At 45.1% G+C, this 22,383-nt stretch overlaps 1 protein-coding gene across 1 annotated transcript; it reads right to left on the bottom strand.

The window, feature by feature from the left end:
* Window positions 1–17,301: 17,301 nt before the first annotated feature.
* Window positions 17,302–21,349, bottom strand: LOC143821104 (uncharacterized). The gene is made up of 4 exons (XM_077304735.1): window positions 19,463–21,349; window positions 18,819–18,902; window positions 18,556–18,639; window positions 17,302–18,276 (listed from the first exon to the last, which is right to left on the bottom strand). The coding sequence occupies exons 1-4, from the start codon at window positions 20,082–20,084 to the stop codon at window positions 17,777–17,779; spliced, it is 1,290 nt and encodes a 429-aa protein (XP_077160850.1). The 5' UTR covers window positions 20,085–21,349; the 3' UTR covers window positions 17,302–17,776.
* Window positions 21,350–22,383: the final 1,034 nt, after the last annotated feature.

Below are 22,383 nucleotides of genomic sequence, written 5' to 3' on the forward strand. Positions count from 1 at the left end.
CAAGGGACCAAGCCCTATGAAGATAGGTTGAGGGACTTGGGAATGTTCAGCCTGGAGAAAAGGAGGTTGAGAGGGGACATGATAGCCCTCTTTAAGTATTTGAAAGGTTGTCACTTGGAGGAGGGCAGGATGCTGTTTCTGTTGGCTGCAGAGGAAAGGATGCACAGTAATGGGTTTAAACGACAAGTACAACGATAAAGGCTAAATATCAGGAAAACAATTTTCAGGGTCAGAGTAGTTCAGCAGTGGAATAGGCTGCCCCACTGGCAGTCTTCAAGCAAAGGTTGGATACACACTTTTCTTGGATGCTTTAGGATGCTTTGGGCTGTTCCTGCGTTGAGCAGGGGGTTGGACTAGATGGCCTGTATGGCCCCTTCCAACTCTATGATTCTGTGATTCTGTAACCCTAGATTCCCTTGCAGTATTTAGTTTTCACTGAGCTTCTAGTTCTTAAAGATTGGTATTTGCTTTATTACTTTACCCTTAAAGCAGTATTAATGCTCTTGTCTTGCAAATAGGGAGAGGGTTTAAGGTAAAAATGTGCTGCCTGCTTAAACTACTTAGGTTTGCGTCAGGGACAAGGTTTAAATCAGGATTATTCTAGATCACTCCAAATTCTCTTAGCCACTACACTCAGCTCCTCACTTGAGAAACAAATTCCAAAGTTTTGCTTTTGTTTTTAAAGAAAGAAACAAAGGGCCATGATATATAGCCTGCTTGTCATTGATAATGGAAAATTGACATTTACTGTGGGTAAGCATTTCAAAATCTCCCTTCCACAGTCCCTCATCTTATTTGACTGACCAAATATTTAGCTATTATTTTGCTAGTTGTTGTGGAACATGCCCTTATTTATTACACTATTTCCCTTACCTAGTGCTGATTTGACAGCTGAGAATGGTGACATATTTAGGACTCAGGTTATTTTCATCTGCTTATGATAAGGGAATTCTTTGAACTCTTAGTGACCTTGCATGCCACTCAGGGAACCTGCATTCAAATGTAGGCAGAAAGAACAAACCACATCTGATGCTTGGTTTTGCATGTTTTTCAGGCATTCTTAAGATAGCAATATTATTTTATAGTTTTTGATGAGACATATTCAGCACTCTAAGTGTTTGGGGTTAAGAAATGAGTTTGTTGTTGTTGTTAGGTGCGAAGTCGTGTCTGACCTATCGCGACCCCATGGACAATGATCCTCCAGGCCTTCCTGTCTTCTACCATTCCCCAGAGTCCATTTAAGTTTGCACCTACTGCTTCAGGGACTCCATCCAGCCACCTCATTTTCTGTCGTCCCCTTCTTCATTTGCCCTCAATCGCTCCCAGCATTAGGCTCTTCTCCAAGGAGTCCTTCCTTCTCAGGAGGTGGCCAAAGTATTTGAGGTTCAAATGAGTTATGCTTTATATATCCATCAAAGGAATTGCCCTAATTCAGAATTATCTATAATGCCAGATCACAATTTATTTGCTTCACAAGCTTTCAGTGTCCCTAGTGAACTGGTAAGATGTCCATTTCCTTACCGGATGTACAGGTTACTCATGTTGTATGTACCATATTGGCATACTGGCAATTTCTTCTCAACTCATCTCTATATAGTTCCCCAACCACAAATTAAAACTAGTATACCTGGCTTCCTATAGACAAAGGGGGAAACAAAAATTAGACTAAAGAAGTACATGTGAATATTGCTAGTGAATCAAGACAAATAAAAAAATAAGATAACAAATAAATATTAATTTTTAAAAATACCTAAATCTCATTGGCTCTCACACTTCTCCAAAGCCATTACAGTGTTGAATCTACCAGTTTCCATTGCCAGGAATGCACAAAACTAAGGGCCATTTCGCACGGCTTCAAAATAGCACAATGGTTGCTAATTGGAAACGCTACTAATTTGCCATAACCCACGACGTCGTAGACAATCTGCAACAATCCTGAAACCGACCCACAAAAAGCGCTTCGTTGTAGCGCTTTCAGGGGAATCCAGAAAAGTGGATTCACCCTCCGGATAGCGATACACTCCTGCAACCAATCTGCAACAGTAGCGCTAAAGACCTGTGCGTTACCATTGTTGCTGGTTCTTCAAAGTCCCTCCCCCTGGCTCTCTTCTTCAAAACTTCCGGCGAAGCGATCGCCATTTTTTTTTCTCCGAGCGAGCGGGGATAAACGCACCAGCGAGCCTCTTTCTGTTTAGAGGCTTCCCTGGCTTCAGTCCTTCACCTTTAGTCACTAAGCACAAACCACATAAAAGCCCGTTTGCTGAAATAAAGTCCCTTTATTTTTTACACATAAATTCAGCCGAAAATCGGGCCCGTGAGAGGGGGGGGGATTTTTTTTTTATCACTCGAGGCAGCGTGCCAACGATCATACAATCAAACGACAGCTCACATTAGGCAGCTGGATGGGTCTCTCCGTAGCAACGAATCTACCTAGATTCGTTGCTATGGGTCTGTTTTTTTTTTTTTAAACCTTTCTTAAAGGGAAAGGGGCTGTTTGGGAGCATGCTAACGGCTGCCCATTGGCTGCTTGACGGCCAGGGGCGGGACGAGCTTGGCAATAGCGCTTCCTTTCTAGCGATTTCTGCTGAGACCGGAAGCCTGTGGGAAACGCTAAAAAACGCAACTGATTCCACTACAAAGGCAGGTATGCATAACGACGAATTCCACTATTTTAAATGGCGATTTTTCATTCCGCAAACAATTTGCAACAAAGATCCCCGTGCGAAAAGGCCCAAAGAGCTGTATCTCATGACTGTGTCAATGTCTATCATGGTTTCATCCTTACTTTCAATAATTTTCTCAATCCATGAGAGGAAATGTTTAGAGCTACAGGCACATTTTCCTTTTTGGCATGCTCCTGTAATCCAATGTAAAATGGAGGTACGGCAGTATACAATAACTGAGTTCAGTTCATGGGGAACACATACACATGCCTTCTTTATTATGCACTGGAAGCCATTACATTCTGACTGAAACCCATAATGCTATCATCTGAAACAAATGTGATAATAGTCACTAATTATATGGCTACCAAGGTATATGGGACCAAGAGAGCCAAAAGTGTAGGGTAGAGAAAGAAAAAGTCACTATTATTACTTGTCCTTTGTTATTCACTAGTAGAGAAGTATATTTGTATGCCATAAGAGAGAGAGAGAGAGAGAGAGAGAGAGAGAGAGAGAGAGAGAGAGAGAGAAAGAAAGAAAGAAAGAAAGAAAGAAAGAAAGAAAGAAAGAAAGAAAGAAAGAAAGAAAGAAAGAAATGTGTAATACTGGAAAATTAACTCAATCCCCACATTTATTCAAATGCATTAAAATCACTTTTATTAAATTATATATGAAGAGGCAGCTTTTAACCTATTTAATTTTAAAACCTAAATTTGATTTTATTGTTTTTAATTTACAGGACTGTATTGTATTGAATATTTTTCATCTTTATGTTACTCACTTTGACCCATTATGCACGGGGGTTTTAGCGCACATTCGGGGTGGAATGGCAGCGACTAAAATCACAGATAACGCACGGTGCCGGCTGCAACCGGCTGCAGCTTCGGTGCATGCCGCCGAAAAAGCCGCGTCAGCGAAACGCGGAAGAAAGCATAGCTTCCGGGTGACCGGGGCGCAACCAGAAGCGGTACCCGGATCGCTGCGTGCATAATCGGTTACTCTGGGTTTTGCCGCCGTCGCGCTCCGCCCCATGCATAACCGGTGTGCATCGCGTCTTCCCCCTCCGCGTTTTCCATGTGAACGAAATCGGCGTTTCGGCTGCCATGCATAATGGGCCTTTGAGCCTACCAGGGAAGGGCGGGTTACAAGAATAAAATTATTATTGCTGTTGTTATTATTATTGGCCTTAATACATTTTATTTGACTTCACCCTTAGGCTTTAAGGATTCACAAACCATTTAACAAATCAAAATTGTGTTAACCCCAATTTTGTCTAGACAGCCCCTTGCCTGTTCTACACTGCCTGAATAACTCCCTATTCCATTTGGTCATTATTTTGAGATGCTGTGGCTGATCTAGGGTGCTTTCACTTTTGACCCACTCGCCTTCTTTCTTATCCCCAGTCTTTTCTTCAAGGCAAAGAATTTTCCTTTGAATAATTGCATTTCACACAAAAGGTGTTTGGAAGTTGTTCACCAGAGAAGATTATCACAAGAACTGCAAGACTAATCAAACAGGAATGTGTTTTCAAATTCTAATAAGTATTAATTGGGTTGTGTGTCTATATGTGTGCCAGAATAATCAATTTTAAGCACTGTGTCTGTGATTTAAAAGCAGTGTGATTTGTGTAGCACATTAGAAAAATTTATGGTGTGTGACAATATGTCACAGTGTCACATATGTAGAGGGAATAATATGTGGAGGGAAGTCTTTGATACCTGCTAAATAAATAAGTTCTCCATTTGTCCCTAATCAGCCATACAGATCTTCCAAGTAAAGTCACAGCCGTTCCTCACAAAACAGAGGGTTGAATAAGATGGAGTAAGATGGAACCAGGTCCAGTATATCAAAAATGGTCAAATGCAGAAGTGACCTTGATCATGCATTGCTGATTTGAATCTTTGTGCCCATCCCTTTTTGAATCACAATGATTATATGTATCTTGAAATTTTAAAAATACTATTTAAGTCCAGTGGCATCTTTAAGAGCAACAAAGTTTAATTCTTGATATAAACTTTTGTGTATATACATGAAAACTTATTCCTAAACTTATTGGCTAAGTTCAGCTTGCCTGATACAAGTTAGTTTCAGAAGTTTGGTCTGTGGTAGAAGAGCTAGATTCCTGTAGCGTCAAAGCTCCTATCATCAGATACTGATGAGACTTATACCAGGAAAATCTGGGTCCTCTCTATGGCAGGATGAGGGAGGAGGGAGGAGGGAGTCTGGGTGGGGTGAGGTGGGAGGAAGAAAGGAGTCTATGTTTCTGTCTGAGGAAGGGGGGAGCATCCAAGAAGGAGGTTAGGTAAGCCAGAGGTAAGGGTGGTGAGGATGGGGGATGAATGGGGGGGAAGGAGTTTGTGTGTGTGTGTGTGTTTGAGAGACGGGGAGGGACCAGGGTAGAGATCAGGCAAGCAAGAGATAAGCGGGGTGAGAGCAGGGGGAACGGGGGAATGGAGTTTGTATATGTGTGTGTCTGAGAGAGGGGAAGGGAGTCCAAGGAGCCCCTGAGTAGGTATGTGTTCTACGTACCTTGTGAGAGTTGGGCTGTCACTAATTTTTCTTACCAACTCTCAGTATCAGCCATAATATTCAATGGTATTTCTGCAAATGAGTTCTGAGTTCTGTTGTGTGCCAGAATGGAAACTACTGTGAGGGAATGTTAAATGCACTATGCTCATTTCCAGTTCTTAAATTGACTGGCTAAAAATAACTGTTTTCCTCTTCATTCTGGCTTCACTTACTTTTTTCATTGGCGCAAGGGTTCAATAACATGCTGAACAACCCCCAAAGAAGTTGACTTTGATGGAGGTATTTTCCTGGCTTTTAAGTGATGTACTTAATAATATATTAGAATCTACACAGAACATGTACTCAGTTCCCGTTATCTTTATGCATTTACAATGGATTGTGTAGACTCTTTGATTATAAATGAATGTCTGAAAAGAAAATCCAATACAGAATTTCCCATAGGCTGCATACGTAGTATTTGCCTTTGGTTTGAAGGCTGAAATTTGAATGTCAGTTTTGCAAGTGTGATACTAATTCCAAAATAGGAGCCCTCAAGCAGATATTTGTAGTTGTTTAAGGAAATCTAACCCTAAATAATTTATTTGGAAAATCAATCTCAGAATTGAATCTAATCAGACTATAGAGAGATGTAGGGAGGATACTAGGTTATAAAATTTTTCTTAGGATATTGTCCTCCATTTGACTTCTGCTGTTTGCTCTACACAAATACATATATAGGTTAGAGTGCTGTGGCAGACAGAACCAGATCTGTTCCCTTTCTCCTCTACAGCTTGGTATAGTGGTTGTGAGTGGTGGCCTCTAATCTGGAGAGTCGGGTTTGATTTCCCACTCCTTCATATGCAGTCATCTGGGTGACTAGTCACAGTCCTGCTAGGCTCTTCTCACAGAGAAGAAGTAGAGTTGTTTTTTATACTCCAGAAGGAGTCTCAATGTGGCTTAAAATCACCTTCCCTTCGTTTCCCCATAACAGGCACCCTCTGAGGTAGGTGGGGCTGAGAAAGCCCTGATATTACTACTCTGTGAGTACAGAACTATCAGGGCTGTGATGAGCCTAAGGTCACTCTGCTGGCTGCATGTGGAGAAGCGGGGAATCTGTCAGAGTTTTCTCAGCCCCACCTACCTTACAAGGTGTCTGTTTTGGGGAGGGTGATAATTATTCATTTTGAGACTCTCGCGGATAGTGAAAAGTGGAATATAAAGGCTAACTCTTCTTCTTCTTCTGCCAGCCCACTCTGTATCCCAGTTAAGAAAGCCAGCCAGTGAGGGCACTTGGAAACTTTAGAGGGACAAGGAGTGGGCAGTGGGAAAAGGAGATGTTTAGCTGATTTTTCTTGACAGGGTTTAGGGATAGGCAGGTTTCAGAGGCTGGCTCCAGTCAGTTCATGGTAGGGTTGCAAAGTAATGTGCTAGAGCTGTGTTGGGAGACCACCCACCATAAACGTGTACTTCCTGCCACCACTCCTTCAAGCTGAGGGTCGGGCAATGCTGTTGTGACAATGTAATTTCCAGGGAAAACCTGGAAGTGACATCATGTTCCTCTAGGGATCATCAGAAAGATTCCTAAAATGATGTCACATATGATGGCACTGCCCACCCATAACCCTCCCACCCCAATTTCCCAGCTGGTACCACCCATCAGATATACCTTTTCAGGGGGAAGAATACTGTTTAGTATGGTAGCCTGGTATATTTGAAAACTATGAGGCAGACTGAGTTTAAAGGCTTTAACAGGTTAGGTTTTAGAAAAATGTAATAGCTCTTACAGCCAGCAGCCTGGCAGTTACCAGGGGTTTTACCAAGGAAGGGCAGAGTGTGTGCCTCCATCATGATTTACCTCAGGAGCTGCTAGCTGTCTAGCACTGGCAAGCCAGTAAATACATATTTCTTTGGCCTCTTTTTCAGCTGTGCTTGGTAGTATAATGGGAAAGTGTTGTGTGGTCAGGTAGTGATCAGTTAATCCTAAAGTCTAAATTTGCTATCACCCACAGTGGCACTATACTGAGTGGAGGTTTTTTCCGCAAAAAAAAGATATCAATGCGTGCTTGTACCATACCAACTCAACCCAACTCACTTCAGGTACCAAGCCCTTTTCAAGGGTGGACACAAGCAATAGGAGTAGCATAGCAACCAGAGTGCTAAACAACAATTGTAGCAGCTGTTAAAGTTTCCACAGACCCTGAGAAATGCAGAGAAGTGAAATGTTCATGATGAGGTCTGGTTTTATTAGAACTGGCTAGGTTGTCAACTGATAGTTTGCAACTGATTTTAGTATAATGTTGAGTCCTGGGTTTTTCTGTGCTTCAAAGGCAGCACAAGCAGCACAGGTTTTTCTGTGCTTCAAAGGCAGCCTTTGTAATCACTGCAATTATTTTTGCTTTTTCTGTGACTTTGCCTTACAAAAATCACCATAATTATTGAAACTGTGGAATTTTCAGCAGATTTATGACTATATGGTGACTTTGCCCTATAATCCCACAACTCTGGTAGGAAATCCATGTGGAAATTAATCCAATGATGGGTTTTGGAATTTCAAGATACATCAACTGCCAACAAATATGTATTCTAAAGGAATAGAGATAGTTTGCCACCCCAATGGTGATTGCAAAGAACTGGCAAATTGTTAAAAATGGGAGCATCAAAGGATGACTGCTGTGGCCAGTTAGATGTAACTCATGATTTGAAAGATATTTAAAAAGGAAAAGTCTGTTTTCACAATGAGCTGGATTTCAGGATGACAACATTTGAGTTTTAAATTGATGTGTGTCATTGTTTGCCATAATCATGTTAAGAATGAGGTAATTTTTTAGTGCATAAGCTTTGGAATCTTATTGTTCTTATTCATGCTGATGGAAGGTGTTCTCAACTGTTTTCAGGTGTCTGGAATAGATGCTTCTGGATCACCTGGAAACTTTTCAAGCTGTCACAATTTTAATCTCTCTATCTAAAAGTAAATCACACCCTTACAAATCTCAGTTTATCTGAAATGACCAGCACATTGGCGTCCATGAGATCAACCAGTAGACCACTGATAGCATTTTCAATGCTAAATAATTTACAGAAGACATATGCTGATTGTCATTAAATTGGCTTTTAATAGTTAGAAACAAGATTTGATAGAAGAGGGACAAATGGCAACTCGCCACAATCACAAGTATGCTGGTATCCATGATACTAATCAGTTGATTTAAAGAAGCATTGGCCTTGATCAAAAGGTTGCTTCTTCTGTTATGTACACTAGGCTTCCAAATGAGTTGCTGTCAACATCAGGTTTAGCAGAGAGAGAGAGAGAGAGAGAGAGAGAGAGAGAGAGCATCTCTTTAAATGCACTGTGCTATACCTCCACTTCAGTCTGCCTTGTCAGCAGAAGTCTCTTTGCACATGAGGTCATGGATATCAGCAAAAAGAGATTGCATATAATTCACACTATGAAGTATAGCAGATATTAATTAGTGCCTGTTAATATTGACTTTGACCTGAAAGAGGTTGAGAAGGAAAAAAATAAATCCGAATTATATAAAAAAAACCCTGAATAGATTAATCAGTGTTATTTTTCTACCATTTTACAGAAGAGGTAATTGAAAGTAGAGTAACTGTGGCATTACAAAGGTATACGTTCTACCATAATGCAAGCAAGTTAGTATGGTAGAGTTTCAAACAAATAAAAAAACGGTGGTGAGCAATTACTTTTTAATTAAATAGGGTTTGTTAAAAATAGCTGAATAGTTTTTAGATTGACTCCCATTAGAAAATAATGGCCATATCCGCACGAGAAATATGTTCCTAGAAAGCCTTCTCGTGTTGGCGGCATATAGAGCCCCCTCCACATGACGTTAGCAACATCTCGAAGCTGTTAGTAGTTGGGTCGCAATTTGGCTATTCTTAACTTGTGATTTGGGGTATCCAGGACACTGGATTTACCACCCAAAATCGCGCGAACCACTGGTAAGCCACCAGTGAGCAACCAGAGATAAGACCATATGGAGGGGGAAATGTGTGATAGTCTCAGCAGGCTTTGTCCTACCCTCACACCTGCCCTCCCCTCTCCATTTCCTGCTTTGAATATTTTTTTTAAAGCATGGTCCGTGTGGCAGCGCCTCTGCAGACCTACATTATCCAAGGTGAAATAAAATCTTTAAAGTGTCCATGGTCTTCTTGGGATCAGCCATGCAAAACACAGTCCTGTTTCTGTTTTCTGGTGTTGGGAAATGATCTGGGAAAATTTACTATCCCACATTTGCAAACAGGAAGCCACTCGTGTTTTACCCCTCTGTATAGAAATGGCCAATGTATCCCCACCCCCAGCCTGAACTGAATATTCACTTTCCTTACAGAATACCAACATGTATTCCTATGCTCCGGAATTTCAAAAAATACAACTGCCAGATAGCTCTGAGAAGATCCCAGGATCTGTGCAGTGTTTAAATCACTTAATAGTCAATCTGCACATTCTGAAAACAACATGGTAACTTTTCATTCATTCATTCATTCATTCATTCATTCATTCATTCATTCATTTATATACCGCCCCCCCTGAAGGCTCAGGGCGGTTTACATAGGAACAAAGAACAATACATAAAACAGTCTATAAACAACTGAATACCTTACACTGAATACCTGAATACTGAATACCTGAATACTGAATACCTTACAATAATAATACTATAATAGTTGTAACCATATAACAATATAACAGTATAAACAATATAAACAATACAACAGTGCAACAATGCAAACAGGTCCTGAGCATTGGTGGAATTCTGAGGGGGGGCAGGGGGGCTGGGGGGGAGCAGGGGCCCTTCAATCGCTGTTGATTCATGGGCAGTAGTATGTGCAAAATTGATCTAGGAGTCTTAGTAGACCATACATTGAACATGAGTCAGCAGTGTGATTTGGTGGCTAAAAGGCAAATGGTATTTTGGGCTGTGTCAAATGCAGTATTGTGTCCAGATCACGGGAGGTGGCGGTACTGCTTTACTCTGCTCTGGTTTGGCCTCACTTGGAGTACTGTGTTCAGTTTGGGGCACCACAGTTGAAGAGGGATATAGACAAACTGGAGCATGTGCAGAGGAGGGCAACAAAGATGGTGAGGGGTTTGGAGACCAAGATGTATGAAGAAAGTTAGGGGAGCTTGGTCTGTTTAGCTTGGAGAGGAGACAACTGATCTGATAGCCATCTTCAAGTATTTAAAAGGGAGCAGAGTTGTTCTCTCCCCCGGAGGAATGTACCAGAACCAACGGGATGAAATTAATTAAAAAGAAATTCCGGAAGAAGTTCCTGACAATTAGAGTGGTTTCTCAGTGGAACAGGCTTCCTTGGGAGGTGGTGGGTTCTCCATCTTTGGAAATTTTTAAACAGAGGCTGGATATCCATCTGACGGAGAGTCTGATTCTGTGAAGATTCAAGGAGGTGGCAGGTTACAGTGGATGAGCGAGAGGGTTGTGAGTGTCCTGCATAGTGCAGGGGGTTGGACTAGATGACCCAGGAGGTCCCTTCCAATTCTATGATCCTTTCAAAATGTTTGCTTCTCTCCCTCACATACTCCTCATGTTTAGCCAACTAGAACATCAAGTAGAAGGCCTTTTTGGGGGTAAAATCACAGCTTATTAATGATGACCCTGTACATTTTTAAGGAAAGAGGTTTTTAGAGGTAGTTTGCTATTGCCTGCTTCTGTGTAACAACTCTGGAATCCTGCATAGCTCGCAAGGTCTGATAAGACTGGGCTAGCCTGGGCTATCCAAGTCAGGGTTTGAGGGACAAATATACAAGTTAAAATTTGAGACTGAGAGTGAACAGATTAAGAACTGCATGATTAAGTTGATGCAAAACTTGAATCATAATGTATCTTTGGAGGAATGGGAATAACTATGGGGGGAAATGTAAAGCTCACCAAATGTCAAGCACTGAGGGAAAACTCATACAAAATGTTTTATAGATTATACATAACACTTAAAGGAATTAGTAAAATGTCAAATCTGCATGATGGTAAATGTTGGAGATGTTATGTAAGAATTGGTTCTTTTTATCATATGTGGTGGAGTTGTGAAAAAGTCAAAAAATTCATACCATGTAAGAAATGACTTTAAATACTTAGTTTCCTATGTATGCCTATATGTTACTAAGTGTCCCCCCCCCCCAGAATTACCAAGAGATGCTAAAGAATATTTCTTTCATGCTACAATGGCAGCAAGGCTATTAATTGCCCAGTGTTTGAAACAATCTGACTTACCCAGCATAACAAACTACTTGGATAAAATGGGAGAACTTTGCAAGATGGCTAAACGAAGAAATCTGGTGAACAGTGGACCCTGGCAATATTATTTGGACTGGATGATTAATTAGCTTTCATGTTAGATTAGATGATTAAGCTGGAGACTGTAATAAGGTGACATCTCATGTTTTCCTTATTTCTGTTTTTCTTTCTATTATTAAAATTATAATAAAATAAATTTTATAAAAAAAAACCCAAGTTAAATATCAGTTTCACCACGAAGTTCTTCATTTTCTCAGAATAGTAAATGAGATTCTGAGCATGCACCAATAGCATTCAGAAGATTATGTATGTAGTCATTTACTTTGAACAGAAACTCTTTATCATTAACCTCTTTTTTTGATGAAGTTATTGTTGATTGTTATAAAACTGCATGAGCTACAAAGCTAGTTGTTTTGAAGCAGCACACACATTATTTGAAGTTAAGTAGCTCCAGTCAAACTCTTTGATTAAGGTGACCAGATGTCCCGATTTTCGTGGAACTGTCCCAAATTACCAGGACTGGTCCTGCGTCCCTTGATATTTCCCCCAAATCCCGGGTGTGTCCTGCCTGTCGCAGCCAGTGCCGCATCGTGGGCGGGGGTGGGGCGCAGGCGATGGGCACACATGCAGGCGGCTGGCTCAAGAAGGCAGCCGCCTGAAAGTGCAGGGGAAAGGATGCTCCAGGATCCGCCCTGCCCAGCCGCAGGGCTGGTCCTCCCTCAGCCTTGCCTGTCTGGGCGGGCGCTGGATGGGTGGGAGGAACCCGGCTGGGGTGCAGGAGGTCTGGGCGCAACGGTGAGAGCAATTGGCTGGGCCTGGCACTGCCGAGAGGCTCCGGACAGTGACGGTGGGGTGGGTGCATAGAGCCCAGTCTGGGGGAAGGGGCTGGCAGGGAGCTGCAAGGGAGGTGGGGAGGCCAGGCTGCCATCTTGGTGGAGCTGCAAAAGCCCTTGGGTCCCATCCCTCCCAGGTCCCTCGCCCCACCTTGCCCACCTGCCAGGCGCAGACCCACATGCCATTCTGCCTCTGGGCTGGCCTGAAGAAGGTGGCCGCCTAAATGGGCAGCCACCTTGTTCTCATTTTAAATGAAAATGCTATACTGGTAAAAGCTGAAAGGAAAATGAATGACTATCTCTTTGCAGACAGATTGTCCACTCTGGAAGCCATTAAGGACTTAAATATTTCTTAAACCATCTCCCAGGAGTTCTTAGGCAGCTCTCAGCCAGTCACCTAGATAAATGGCTGGTAGTCTATTTCCTCCTCCAAAATGCCATTTTCCTTTATCAATCTACACTATTCTTCCATTATCTGTCTGGTGAAAATCCTTGTTCCTCCTGCCTGACTTTTTAATGTTGAAACCATTCTTCACTTTGTCTGTATCACCTATGAAAATCTGCACATTTCCTGGAACTTGATTTCTCTTTCTGACCTGAGCAGGGAAATTACGTGTATAATTTAAGTAGATCCTTTTTTGAAGTTTTCTGATACAATTTTAATTTCCAGGTACAAAAGGAGTCATTTGCTTCAGCTGACATTTCATTCTCTCTCAGCAGGGGGGAAACACCTTGATTGAATAAGATCCTCATGTATAGCATTTTATTCAGTACAGCACTTTGGCCAGATAAAGTTCTTAGTGATAGTGCTAATGTCCTGGATCCACTAAAGGGTTTCTGCCTGTGAAATTTCTCACTTCTCTCTGCCACTGTACTTAACCTCCAGGTAGGACAAAGATCCAGCAGCTACAATTGGAGAAACATTTTGTGAGTGGTAGGGTTTCCAGTGACATAAATACTCTGGTGAATCCAGGCCACATTCTCATTAGGGTTGGCCCAAAATAGACCTTTTTCACAAAATATTTTGCCCCGTATCAAAATGGGATTATTTAGTTTGGTAAATTTTTGGATGACATCTGAATAGGGATAACACTGTGGAATGGGAGGAATGTACTGTGAACCACCCCAAGCCCTATCATGGTTGTCCTCTCTTTATGAAATGCTTCCAAAGAAAAGAAGAAAGAGGATCATTATTTTGCATTATTTCCTCCTAAGTGGGTACCTCTCTGTTGGAGAAAACTTCAGTGTGTAAAATGAATCCCGTGGAAATTCAGCAGAGAACCATTCTTCATCATCCAAAACTCACTGCATGATGGTAATGGTGTGTGCCAAAAAAACAAAACAAAACAAAAACCCTGGAGGAAAATATTACTTATGTGAAAGGCATTATCTATATCAGCCTTTCTCTACTTTTTTACAGTTGAGAAACCTGTGAAGCATTCTTCAGGCTTTGAGAAACCCTAAAATGGGCAAGATTGTGCAGAGGGTGGTTGGGAATCATAGTTGTGTACAGCCAGGTTCCCCCTTCCCACCCCCTCCAGGCCCATCCTTTGGCCATCTTGGAGGCGGTTAGCATGACCATGGGCCATTTCGCACAGAGCTCAAAGTTGCTATTTGGTTGCCGTTTGTGAAAGCGCTACTTCAAGTAGCGAAATGTAACTAGCCGTGCCCGTAACGCACAGCTGCGGTTTTTGCGGAATTTGGCACTTTCACTTCTCGCCACTTTCGTAACCCACAGGCTTCCGGTTCTCCGTCTTATCGCTACAAAGGAGGTCCCTTTTTAGCGCTTCTGGCCTCCCGTGCCCGTCAATCAAACTGCAGGCACACCTTTGACCTCGACCCTAAAGCCGAACTTGTCGGGGTTCCCTTTTTTTTTAAAAAACCCAGGAAACCCCGTAGCAACGCGTTATCGTCCAATCATTGGCGCCCTTGGAACGTGTTTTCTATTGTTTTCTAGGAACCAGATGCATTGACATGTTTGATTGGTTAATCCCCGCCCACAGTACACGCCCACAGGTTACCTGCTTATATGCACCTGGGCAGACACGCGGTCGGCCTCACTCTTTTGTTTGCGTAGCCTACTGCCCGCAGCACAGGTCAACGTTGCAATGGAGAGGCTTATTTTTCAATTGCTGGCTTACATGCTCGCGGTGGTCCAGCGCATGAATACCGCCTTGTCGCGTCGGACGTATGCTATCGCGGAGTACCGAGAACGGGTGGCCGGAACGCTGACCAGCAGCAGAAGACGTTCTGTAAGGGTAACCATGGCGGCCAAGAAACGCTGGCAAGCTCTGGCAGAGGTCCGGTTCCCCCCCCGGTTCTGGGTGGACGAACGATCCTCTGACTGGTGGGAGAATTTTGTGTGGACTCGCTGGGATGATGACCACTGGATTGCCAACTTCAGGATGTCGAGGGGGACATTTTTTGAACTCGTGGAGGCTCTACGTGGACGCATGGAGAGGCAAGTCACTGGCATGCGGCGCCCCGTTCCAGTTGAAAAAAGGGTGGCTGCCGCATTGTGGTACTTGGCCACCCCTCAGTACTTCCGTACAGTAGCCCAGCAATTCGGACTCGGAGTCACTACGGTTGGCGATATCCTTAAGGAGTTCTGCCTCGCCATGGAGGCGGAATTGTTCAGCAAAGTCGTGTGCCTCGGAGACCGGCTTGGAGCGGTGAGTGTCATTCTATTCCCTTTTGCCCTTTAAATTTTTTTTCTTGTTTGACAGGTCAGCAACGAAGACGCGATACACCCCACGCTGACATGCAATGGCTTATATTCTTTTCTTTCCCTTATTCCAGAGTATGGACGGGTTTGCCAGGCTTGGATTCCCGCATTGTTTTGCGGCCGTCGATGGAAGCCACATCCCTATCCGTGCCCCCGGGGGAAGCATAAAAGAGTACGGGAACAGGAAGGACTTTTGCTCTGTTCTCCTGCAAGGAACAGTGGACTTCTCCGGCCGGTTTATCGATGCCGAGGTGGGGTGGAGTGGCAGGAGGCATGATGCCCTTGTTTTCAGGGAATCCAACCTCAGGAAAGCCATGGACGAAGGGGTCTTTGTTCCAGGAAACCCCACCGCCACCATTGAGGGCGTGCGTGTGCCGGCGTTGGTCCTCGGGGACGGAGCCTACCCATTACGACGCTGGCTCATGACTCCCTACAAGCGGCCAAGGACGGACGTGCAGAGCCACTACAACCTCAGTCACTCCCGGGCAAGGAATGTAGTGGAGCGTGCCTTTGGACGTTTGAAGTCACGGTTCCGTTGTTTAATGTCACGACTCCATGTACATATTGACAATGTGACTCCGCTGATAATCGCATGTGTGATTTTGCACAACATATGCGAGGACAAGGGACATAACATCCCCTTCCCTGAGGACGAACCTGAACCTGTAGTCCTTCAGGATACACAGGACATCCCTGAAGCAAGGAGAAAAAGGATATATGCTGAGGGGTGCAAGGTTCGGGACGCCATAGCCACCCACATCTACAGAAACAGGAGGCGTGTTTAATTGTTTTTCCTACTCTGTTGTTGAATAAAGTTTTGTGTTCTTTGTTTAACCTTGTCTTGTGCGGTTTGTGTACTTTGCCAGCAAAAAAACGGGGATTCTCTGGTCCAAAAGCACTTTGACAGCCCTAAATGCTAACTCCCCACTGAAATTGACAAACACAATACGGAAGCGCTGAATGGGGAAAGTTCGGGGAGGCGGGTAGCCAGGAAGTATTGGCGACCCCTGTCAAACCGGAGGATCAATCCACTTATGTTCCAAGGAATAATTTTATTGGTGGGCAGCTTTGATACATTTAAAAAACGGGGTGGTCGATCGGAGCAACGCACGTTCGTTCCCTAACCGTCATTCCGAAGATGCCGAAGCCACGGAAGGGCTCCTTCTGGCAGCGCGCCGAGGCTGAGGCACTTCTGGAGCTGGTGCTACAATCAAAAAGTGTTGGCCGCCTAATGGCCAGCACCCACTGCCACACCAAGGGTGCCTACCTGGTGTTGGCTTCAAAGCTGAGGGAGAGGGGCTATGTCCGGACCTGGGAGCAGGTCCGGACAAAATTCAAGCGCCTTAAGCTGGACTTCCTAAACAGTCTGGAACAGTGGGGGGGGATCCCGCAGCCAAGTGGGAGGACGGTCTTCCACGACCAGATGGTGAAAATATGGGAGAAGGCTGGGAAGCCCCCCCTGGACATGAGGAGGCATATGGGTGAGTGCTGCCCTCGTTGTGTTTTGCCCTTAAACATGCATGGAATGACTAGCTGCCTCTTTCCCCTACTGTCCCCAATGAAATTCGAGAAAGTATTTAGATGCTGTCAACCCCCTCAGACTTAGCCAGCCAGTACTGTAGAACCACTTTGGTTATGCGCTTAGACTCTAACTGTGGTGTGTCCACCAGCTGTGTTTCATCTCTGTTTTGTGTGCTTTTAATTATGATTTGTCTTTTTCTTTGCCCAGCCACACAATCACCATCCAAGCTGGCAACAGCACCTGAGCGTGAGGAGGGGGAGGAAGAGGGACCTTCCACCTCGGGACAGGCTGCAGGTGAGAGTTTTATGTCTGTGAGGGAGACCCATGTGTGTGTACCCACACGGAGCCATATGGGAGCCTGATGTGATGCTTCCTTTTGGAGTGTGATCAAATTCTTTGTTTGATTTCTATAGCTGAAACTGTGGAGGCAAGGCTGCGTGCCATGGAGGCCAGAGTTACTTCCCTGGAGGCTCAAGTGGCGGAGCTGAAAGGGGAGATTGAGCAGCACAGGCAACAGAGGGAGGCGGAAGAGCGTAGGTTATGTTCCCCACTGCCCAACTCTTCTCACACTGTGGCTAAGGCCACTTAAAAGTGTATGCATGTAAACTAAAGAAATTTGAAAATATGTGTGGTACTAATGTGTACTTTTTCTCCCTCCCCACAGTTAAGAAGAAGGAGGACGAAGAGCTCTTCCGGCGCAAAGTTAGGGGGACCGTGGGACGGCTGTGCAGGAGAGTTAGGGCGATGGAAGGGGCTGGGGAGGGGAGCGGTGGGACCTGAGTTTTGTTTCCTGTTTGTGTTTTGGGGTAGGGGTTGGGGGGGGGGGGCTCCAAGTTTCATTCCCCAATGTTTTTCCCCTGTTAAATGTATACTTTTGTTAAAAAAAATTGGTTTTCCAGGGGGGTGGGGGGTGGTGGTGCTGGTGGGGCTCCAAGTTTCACTCCCTAATGTTTTTCCCCTGTTAAAATGTTTTTTAAAATAAAATGTTATTGCAAATTTTATAACAAGACTCCAGTGTGACTTCTTAAACTCGCACATATTTAACCCCACACCACACTCCTAAAACTCCTAGAACTAACACCCCTCCAACCTCCAACCCACACAGCAGTACCACAATATACACAATCACTAGAGAGGCCGCTTTCAGCCTTGCAGATTCTACAGTAGGGTACACAGAGACAGAGTCAAAAATATAAACTTTATTCAACAAACAACAAAACACAGATAACATGAAATAGAAAAAGTGGGCAAAACTAGGAGGGGGAGTACTTGTCTGCTGGTTTAATTTTTCTCTTTCCGAGAATAGTCCTCCTTCTTGTTTGGGTGGAGGCATTCTGAGAGGGAGTCGGTGGGGTGGGTGCTGGAAGTGGTGGTGTTGGTGTGGGTGGTGGTGGGGGGGCGATTTGTGGAGGGTAGGCCCTTTCCATGACCGCTACAGCCCTCTCCATGAGTCTCCTTATCAGACGCACCTCCTCCACGCCTTCGCGTAGGATTTGGTTTGTCTCTCTAAGGACTGCCCTCAATTTTCTCCCCTCCTGGGCAATGAGAGTGAGCATGGCTTGGTCAGCGGCCGCGGCACGCCGTGACTCCTCATAGCAGTGCTCAAGGAGCCTCTCTCCCACGCTTGTCAAGACGGAGACGCGCCTCAGCCTGCCGCGTTCCCTCGTAAGCCTCTCCTCTGCTGGGAGCGCACCTCTAGGTGGTGGGCTGCCTTGAGCCAGGGGTGGTTCCTCCTCCTCATCTGAAAGAACCTCTGTTGGCAAAAAATGAGAAACAAAACTGTTAGTAACATCCAAAAAGTCAAAACACACCATGGTGGACATGGTGTTCTTTTTTGTCCCCGTGTTTTCCTGCCAAGAATTTAAACAATCCCCGGCGAGCACATGGCTATTGTTTGTTTGCCCATGGTGTGCTTTTACTTTTGCCTACTTTCACAGCAGGACTCTCAACAATTAAAAGGGAGCACATGGTTAGTGCCTAGCGACATTGTCCTGCAGCTATGGCTCGAAAGGAACAGGTCATGCACGCTCACCATCTTGAATCTGTATCCGCCTGCGCCGGGCAGGAGGTCCAAGCACCCTAGGCTGTTCCTCCTCCTGTGTTCCGGGTATGAAATCTGCAAAAAAAGGAAAAAAAACAGATCTAGGACCAAAGGGTGGCAAAGCCAGCTTCAAAGCCTACACCAGCAACGCAGAGGGACTCTCTTCTTTCTCTTAGCAGTGCTGCTGCCCTGCACAAACAGAAAAGCACAAAGCAGTTAAAACAGCCCCCCCCCCTATTTTTACTAATACCTACCAATGTTAGTTGATGCCCCCGAATCACTATCCACGTCAGGTGCTGCTGGAGACTCTAGGGGCCCCGTCCCTGGCAACTGTGTCTCTGTGGACAAGAGCAGAAAATAGTGAAAAACGAGCAAGCATACACCATGAACCACAAAGCAAGCTCCCAAAGTTGTGAGCCAAAGTACTGCAGAAGGCCTATGGGCGAGGCATGCTGCAAATATTTTGGGGCTGTTGGTTAAACATGACCGTTTCAAATACTAACCACATCAAGCACTCCACAGCCAACCATCTTAATAAATCTTTTAAAAATTAAAATTAAATTATAAAATTAAAACCGTTTCAAATAGTAACCACAGCAAGCACTCCACAGCCTACCTTCTTTTAAAATCTTTTAAAAATTAAATTATAAAATTATAAAATTAAAACCGTTTCAAATAGTAACCACAGCAAGCACTCCACAGCCTACCTTCTTTTAAAATCTTTTAAAAATTAAATTATAAAATTATAAAATTAAAACCGTTTCAAATAGTAACCACAGCAAGCACTCCACAGCCTACCGTATTATGCGTTGCAACGAACACACGAGAAAACGATGCCCAAACGTCAGAACACACATTTGCTTAAAAGGAAAAATAAAATAAAAAGAAAATCACTTACCGGAGGCAAGGGGCGTTTGCTCAGGAGCCTCCTCTGGCTCCCCAGGAACGATGGCGATCAGGTCCAGCGTTACCGATTCCGCGGCTCGTTGCTGGACGGGGGGTGGAGGGCGAAAGCTGGAGGAGGTTCCCTCGCCGGGATCCTCCTCAGCGGGTGGTTCCTCGACCGGGGCAGCCGGCTTCCGAACCACCTTAAGGCTCCGGCCGACGCGCTTCGGCCTGCCGGATCCTTCCCCGTCCCCGTACAGCTGGCGCTGCTCCTCGAAGTAGGGGCAGGTCACCTTTTCGTTGCCGGAACCCTTGTTATGGTTCACGGCTCTCATGTACTCTGCCCTCATTGTCTTGGTCTTCGACCGGCATTCAAGGCCGGTCCTGTTGTGGCCCAGGGCGCGCATCTTAATAGCCACTTGTTCAAAAACCTCCCTATTCCTGTGGGAGGACTGGAACGCGTCCTGGATTTTCTCCTCCGAGAAAATCCCGATCAGGTCCCTGATCTCCGCGTCCCTCCAAGTTGGGCCACGGCCGGTTGCAGGGACGGACGAGGCTTGAGAAGACGATTCCATGTTGCTTTTGCTAGTAGCTGAGCAAAATGGTGGTGGGAGGTGCAGGGTGCAACGGATCATATACCTTCCCGCACACAAAGACAAAGGGACTAGCCGGCTCCTGATTGGTGGAGGGCAGCAGGGGACACGCACATTGGCCACATCAGGTCACATGTCGCGTTCAAAACTCCTCGCGCGGGAACAGGATCTGCTCCTAATGGCCAGATTGGCGCCCTTGTTGTTTGACTTAACGCATGCGCGTATTCGTTTACACGCGAGAAGAGCAGTTTGAACATGCAGCGGGAGCCATTTTAGGAAAATGTCCGCCATTACACAAACGCATGCCGGTGTTCAACCGAGAGCAAGTGCGGCAGTACTCGGCAGTTCCCCAATAATATTCACCAGCCACAGCATAAATCAACCAAACATGACATGTAACTGGCGTACGTTCGTTGGCACGCTCAGAGGAATGTTTTTTAAAATGAACGGGGGACGGCGACTCCGCTTGCCGGAGGTCTAGCCGCCAATGGAAGGGGTTGTCCGCACCCAAGCACAAGCACGCACCGGGAACCACACAAAGACCCACTACACATAAGCCGCCCCTCATTATATCACCTCGAATCATGTCTATTGAACCCCTGTAAGCTAAGCAGGAGACTGCGAGCGGCGACCGTTCGTTGGCACGCTCAGAGGAAAATTTTTTAAAATGAACGGGGGACGGCAACTCCGCTTGCCGGAGGTCTAGCCGCCAATGGAAGGGGTTGTCCGCACCCAAGCACAAGCACGCACTGGGAACCACACAAAGACCCACTACACATAAGCCGCCCCTCATGAAATCACCACGAATCACGTCTATTGAACCCCTCTAAGCTAAGCAGGAGACTGCGAGCGGCGAATGTTCGTTGGCACGCTCAGAGGAAAATTTTTTAAAATGCTCCCTGTACGTTGACTCCGCTAGGACTGGCCGATGGTAGACGGGGTTTTAAGCTTTGGGCAAATTTTGGGAACGTGACGGTGTGTGCCACTGTGCTTGTGAAAAACTCTTGTGGTGTCCGGGCAGAATTTCCGAAAGTGATCGTGCTTGAAAGCCAGTCGCTGTCCCGTTGCCTCGTAGATCCCCGCTCGCTCGGAGAAAAAAAAAATGGCGAACAGTTCGCCGGAAGTTTGGAGGACAGGCTCGGGAGGAGGGACTTTGAAGAACCCGCAACAATGGTAACGCACAGGTCTTTAGCGCTACTGTTGCAGATTGGTTGCAGGAGTGTATCGCTATCCGGAGGGTGAATCCAGTTTTCTGGATTCCCCTAGAAGCGCTACAACGAAGCGCTTTTTGCGGGTCGGTTTCAGGATTGTTGCAGATTGTTTACGACGTCGTGCGTTATGGCAAATTAGTAGCGTTTTCAATCAGCAACCATTGTGCTATTTTTAAGCCGTGGGAAATGCCCCCATATATTGTCATATGAAGGATAAATATTTCACAAATTAAAAATAGATTAAAAATGAACTCCCACCCATTCAGAAAACCCTTTCAGGGCCATCGAGAAACCCCAGGGTTTCGCGAAATCCTGTTTGAGAGGGACTGATCTATATAATAGGAATGCTTCTGAAAATCATTTCATCTCACTCGATTTAGGGGGCTCCTATAACCTGGCCTCAATTCTACGGGGAACTTTTGTATGAAGCATAGCCATTGTTTTATTTTTGTGTGAATTTCATAATTGCTGGAATTGCAATCAGCAAGTAATTTGGTGAAGTCATCTTGAAGGGCTGTTGTTAAGCTGTTTAAGCAACTGAGCTGTACCTATATGCTCAGTAGTGTTGCCTAATGGTCACTCTGAGGTTGCAGTGGAAAAATCTCAAGCACATGGCTGGGGATTCTTTTGTTTAGGTGGAGAACCTGTCGCTGGGCAGAAAGGTGGCCGGACAGGAAGCCTGGTTACCCACCATTGCTGGAATGCAGCTCAAAAGCCAGGAATTTGGCCACTATCTTGGATGCCTCCCTCTCAATGGAGGCTACTAGCGTTCTACCTGCCCTCAGATTGTCTGGCTAAAGATACCCATGTAGAATTCCAGATTAGACTTCTGTAACTCTCTCTCTTCTTGGGCCTACCTTTGTCTTTGACCCAGAAATGGCAACTGGTACGAAATGCAGCTGATAGGGTACTCACAGGTACATCTTGGGGGGCTCAAGTCCAGCCAGTGCTGAGGCAGATGTCAGTTGTGGCCTGGATCAGATTCAAGGTTCTGGTATTAACCTTTAAGGCTACTCCAAAGCTTGGGCCCTGCTTATCTGAGGGACCACTTGTCTCCTTATGCCCCCCCCCCAAGGTTCTTCACTCTGCAGGTGCTAATCCACTTGTGGTCCTTGGTCCCAAGGAAGCAC

This window comes from Paroedura picta, chromosome 1, assembly GCF_049243985.1.
Source record: "Paroedura picta isolate Pp20150507F chromosome 1, Ppicta_v3.0, whole genome shotgun sequence".
NCBI lineage: Eukaryota > Metazoa > Chordata > Lepidosauria > Squamata > Gekkonidae > Paroedura > Paroedura picta.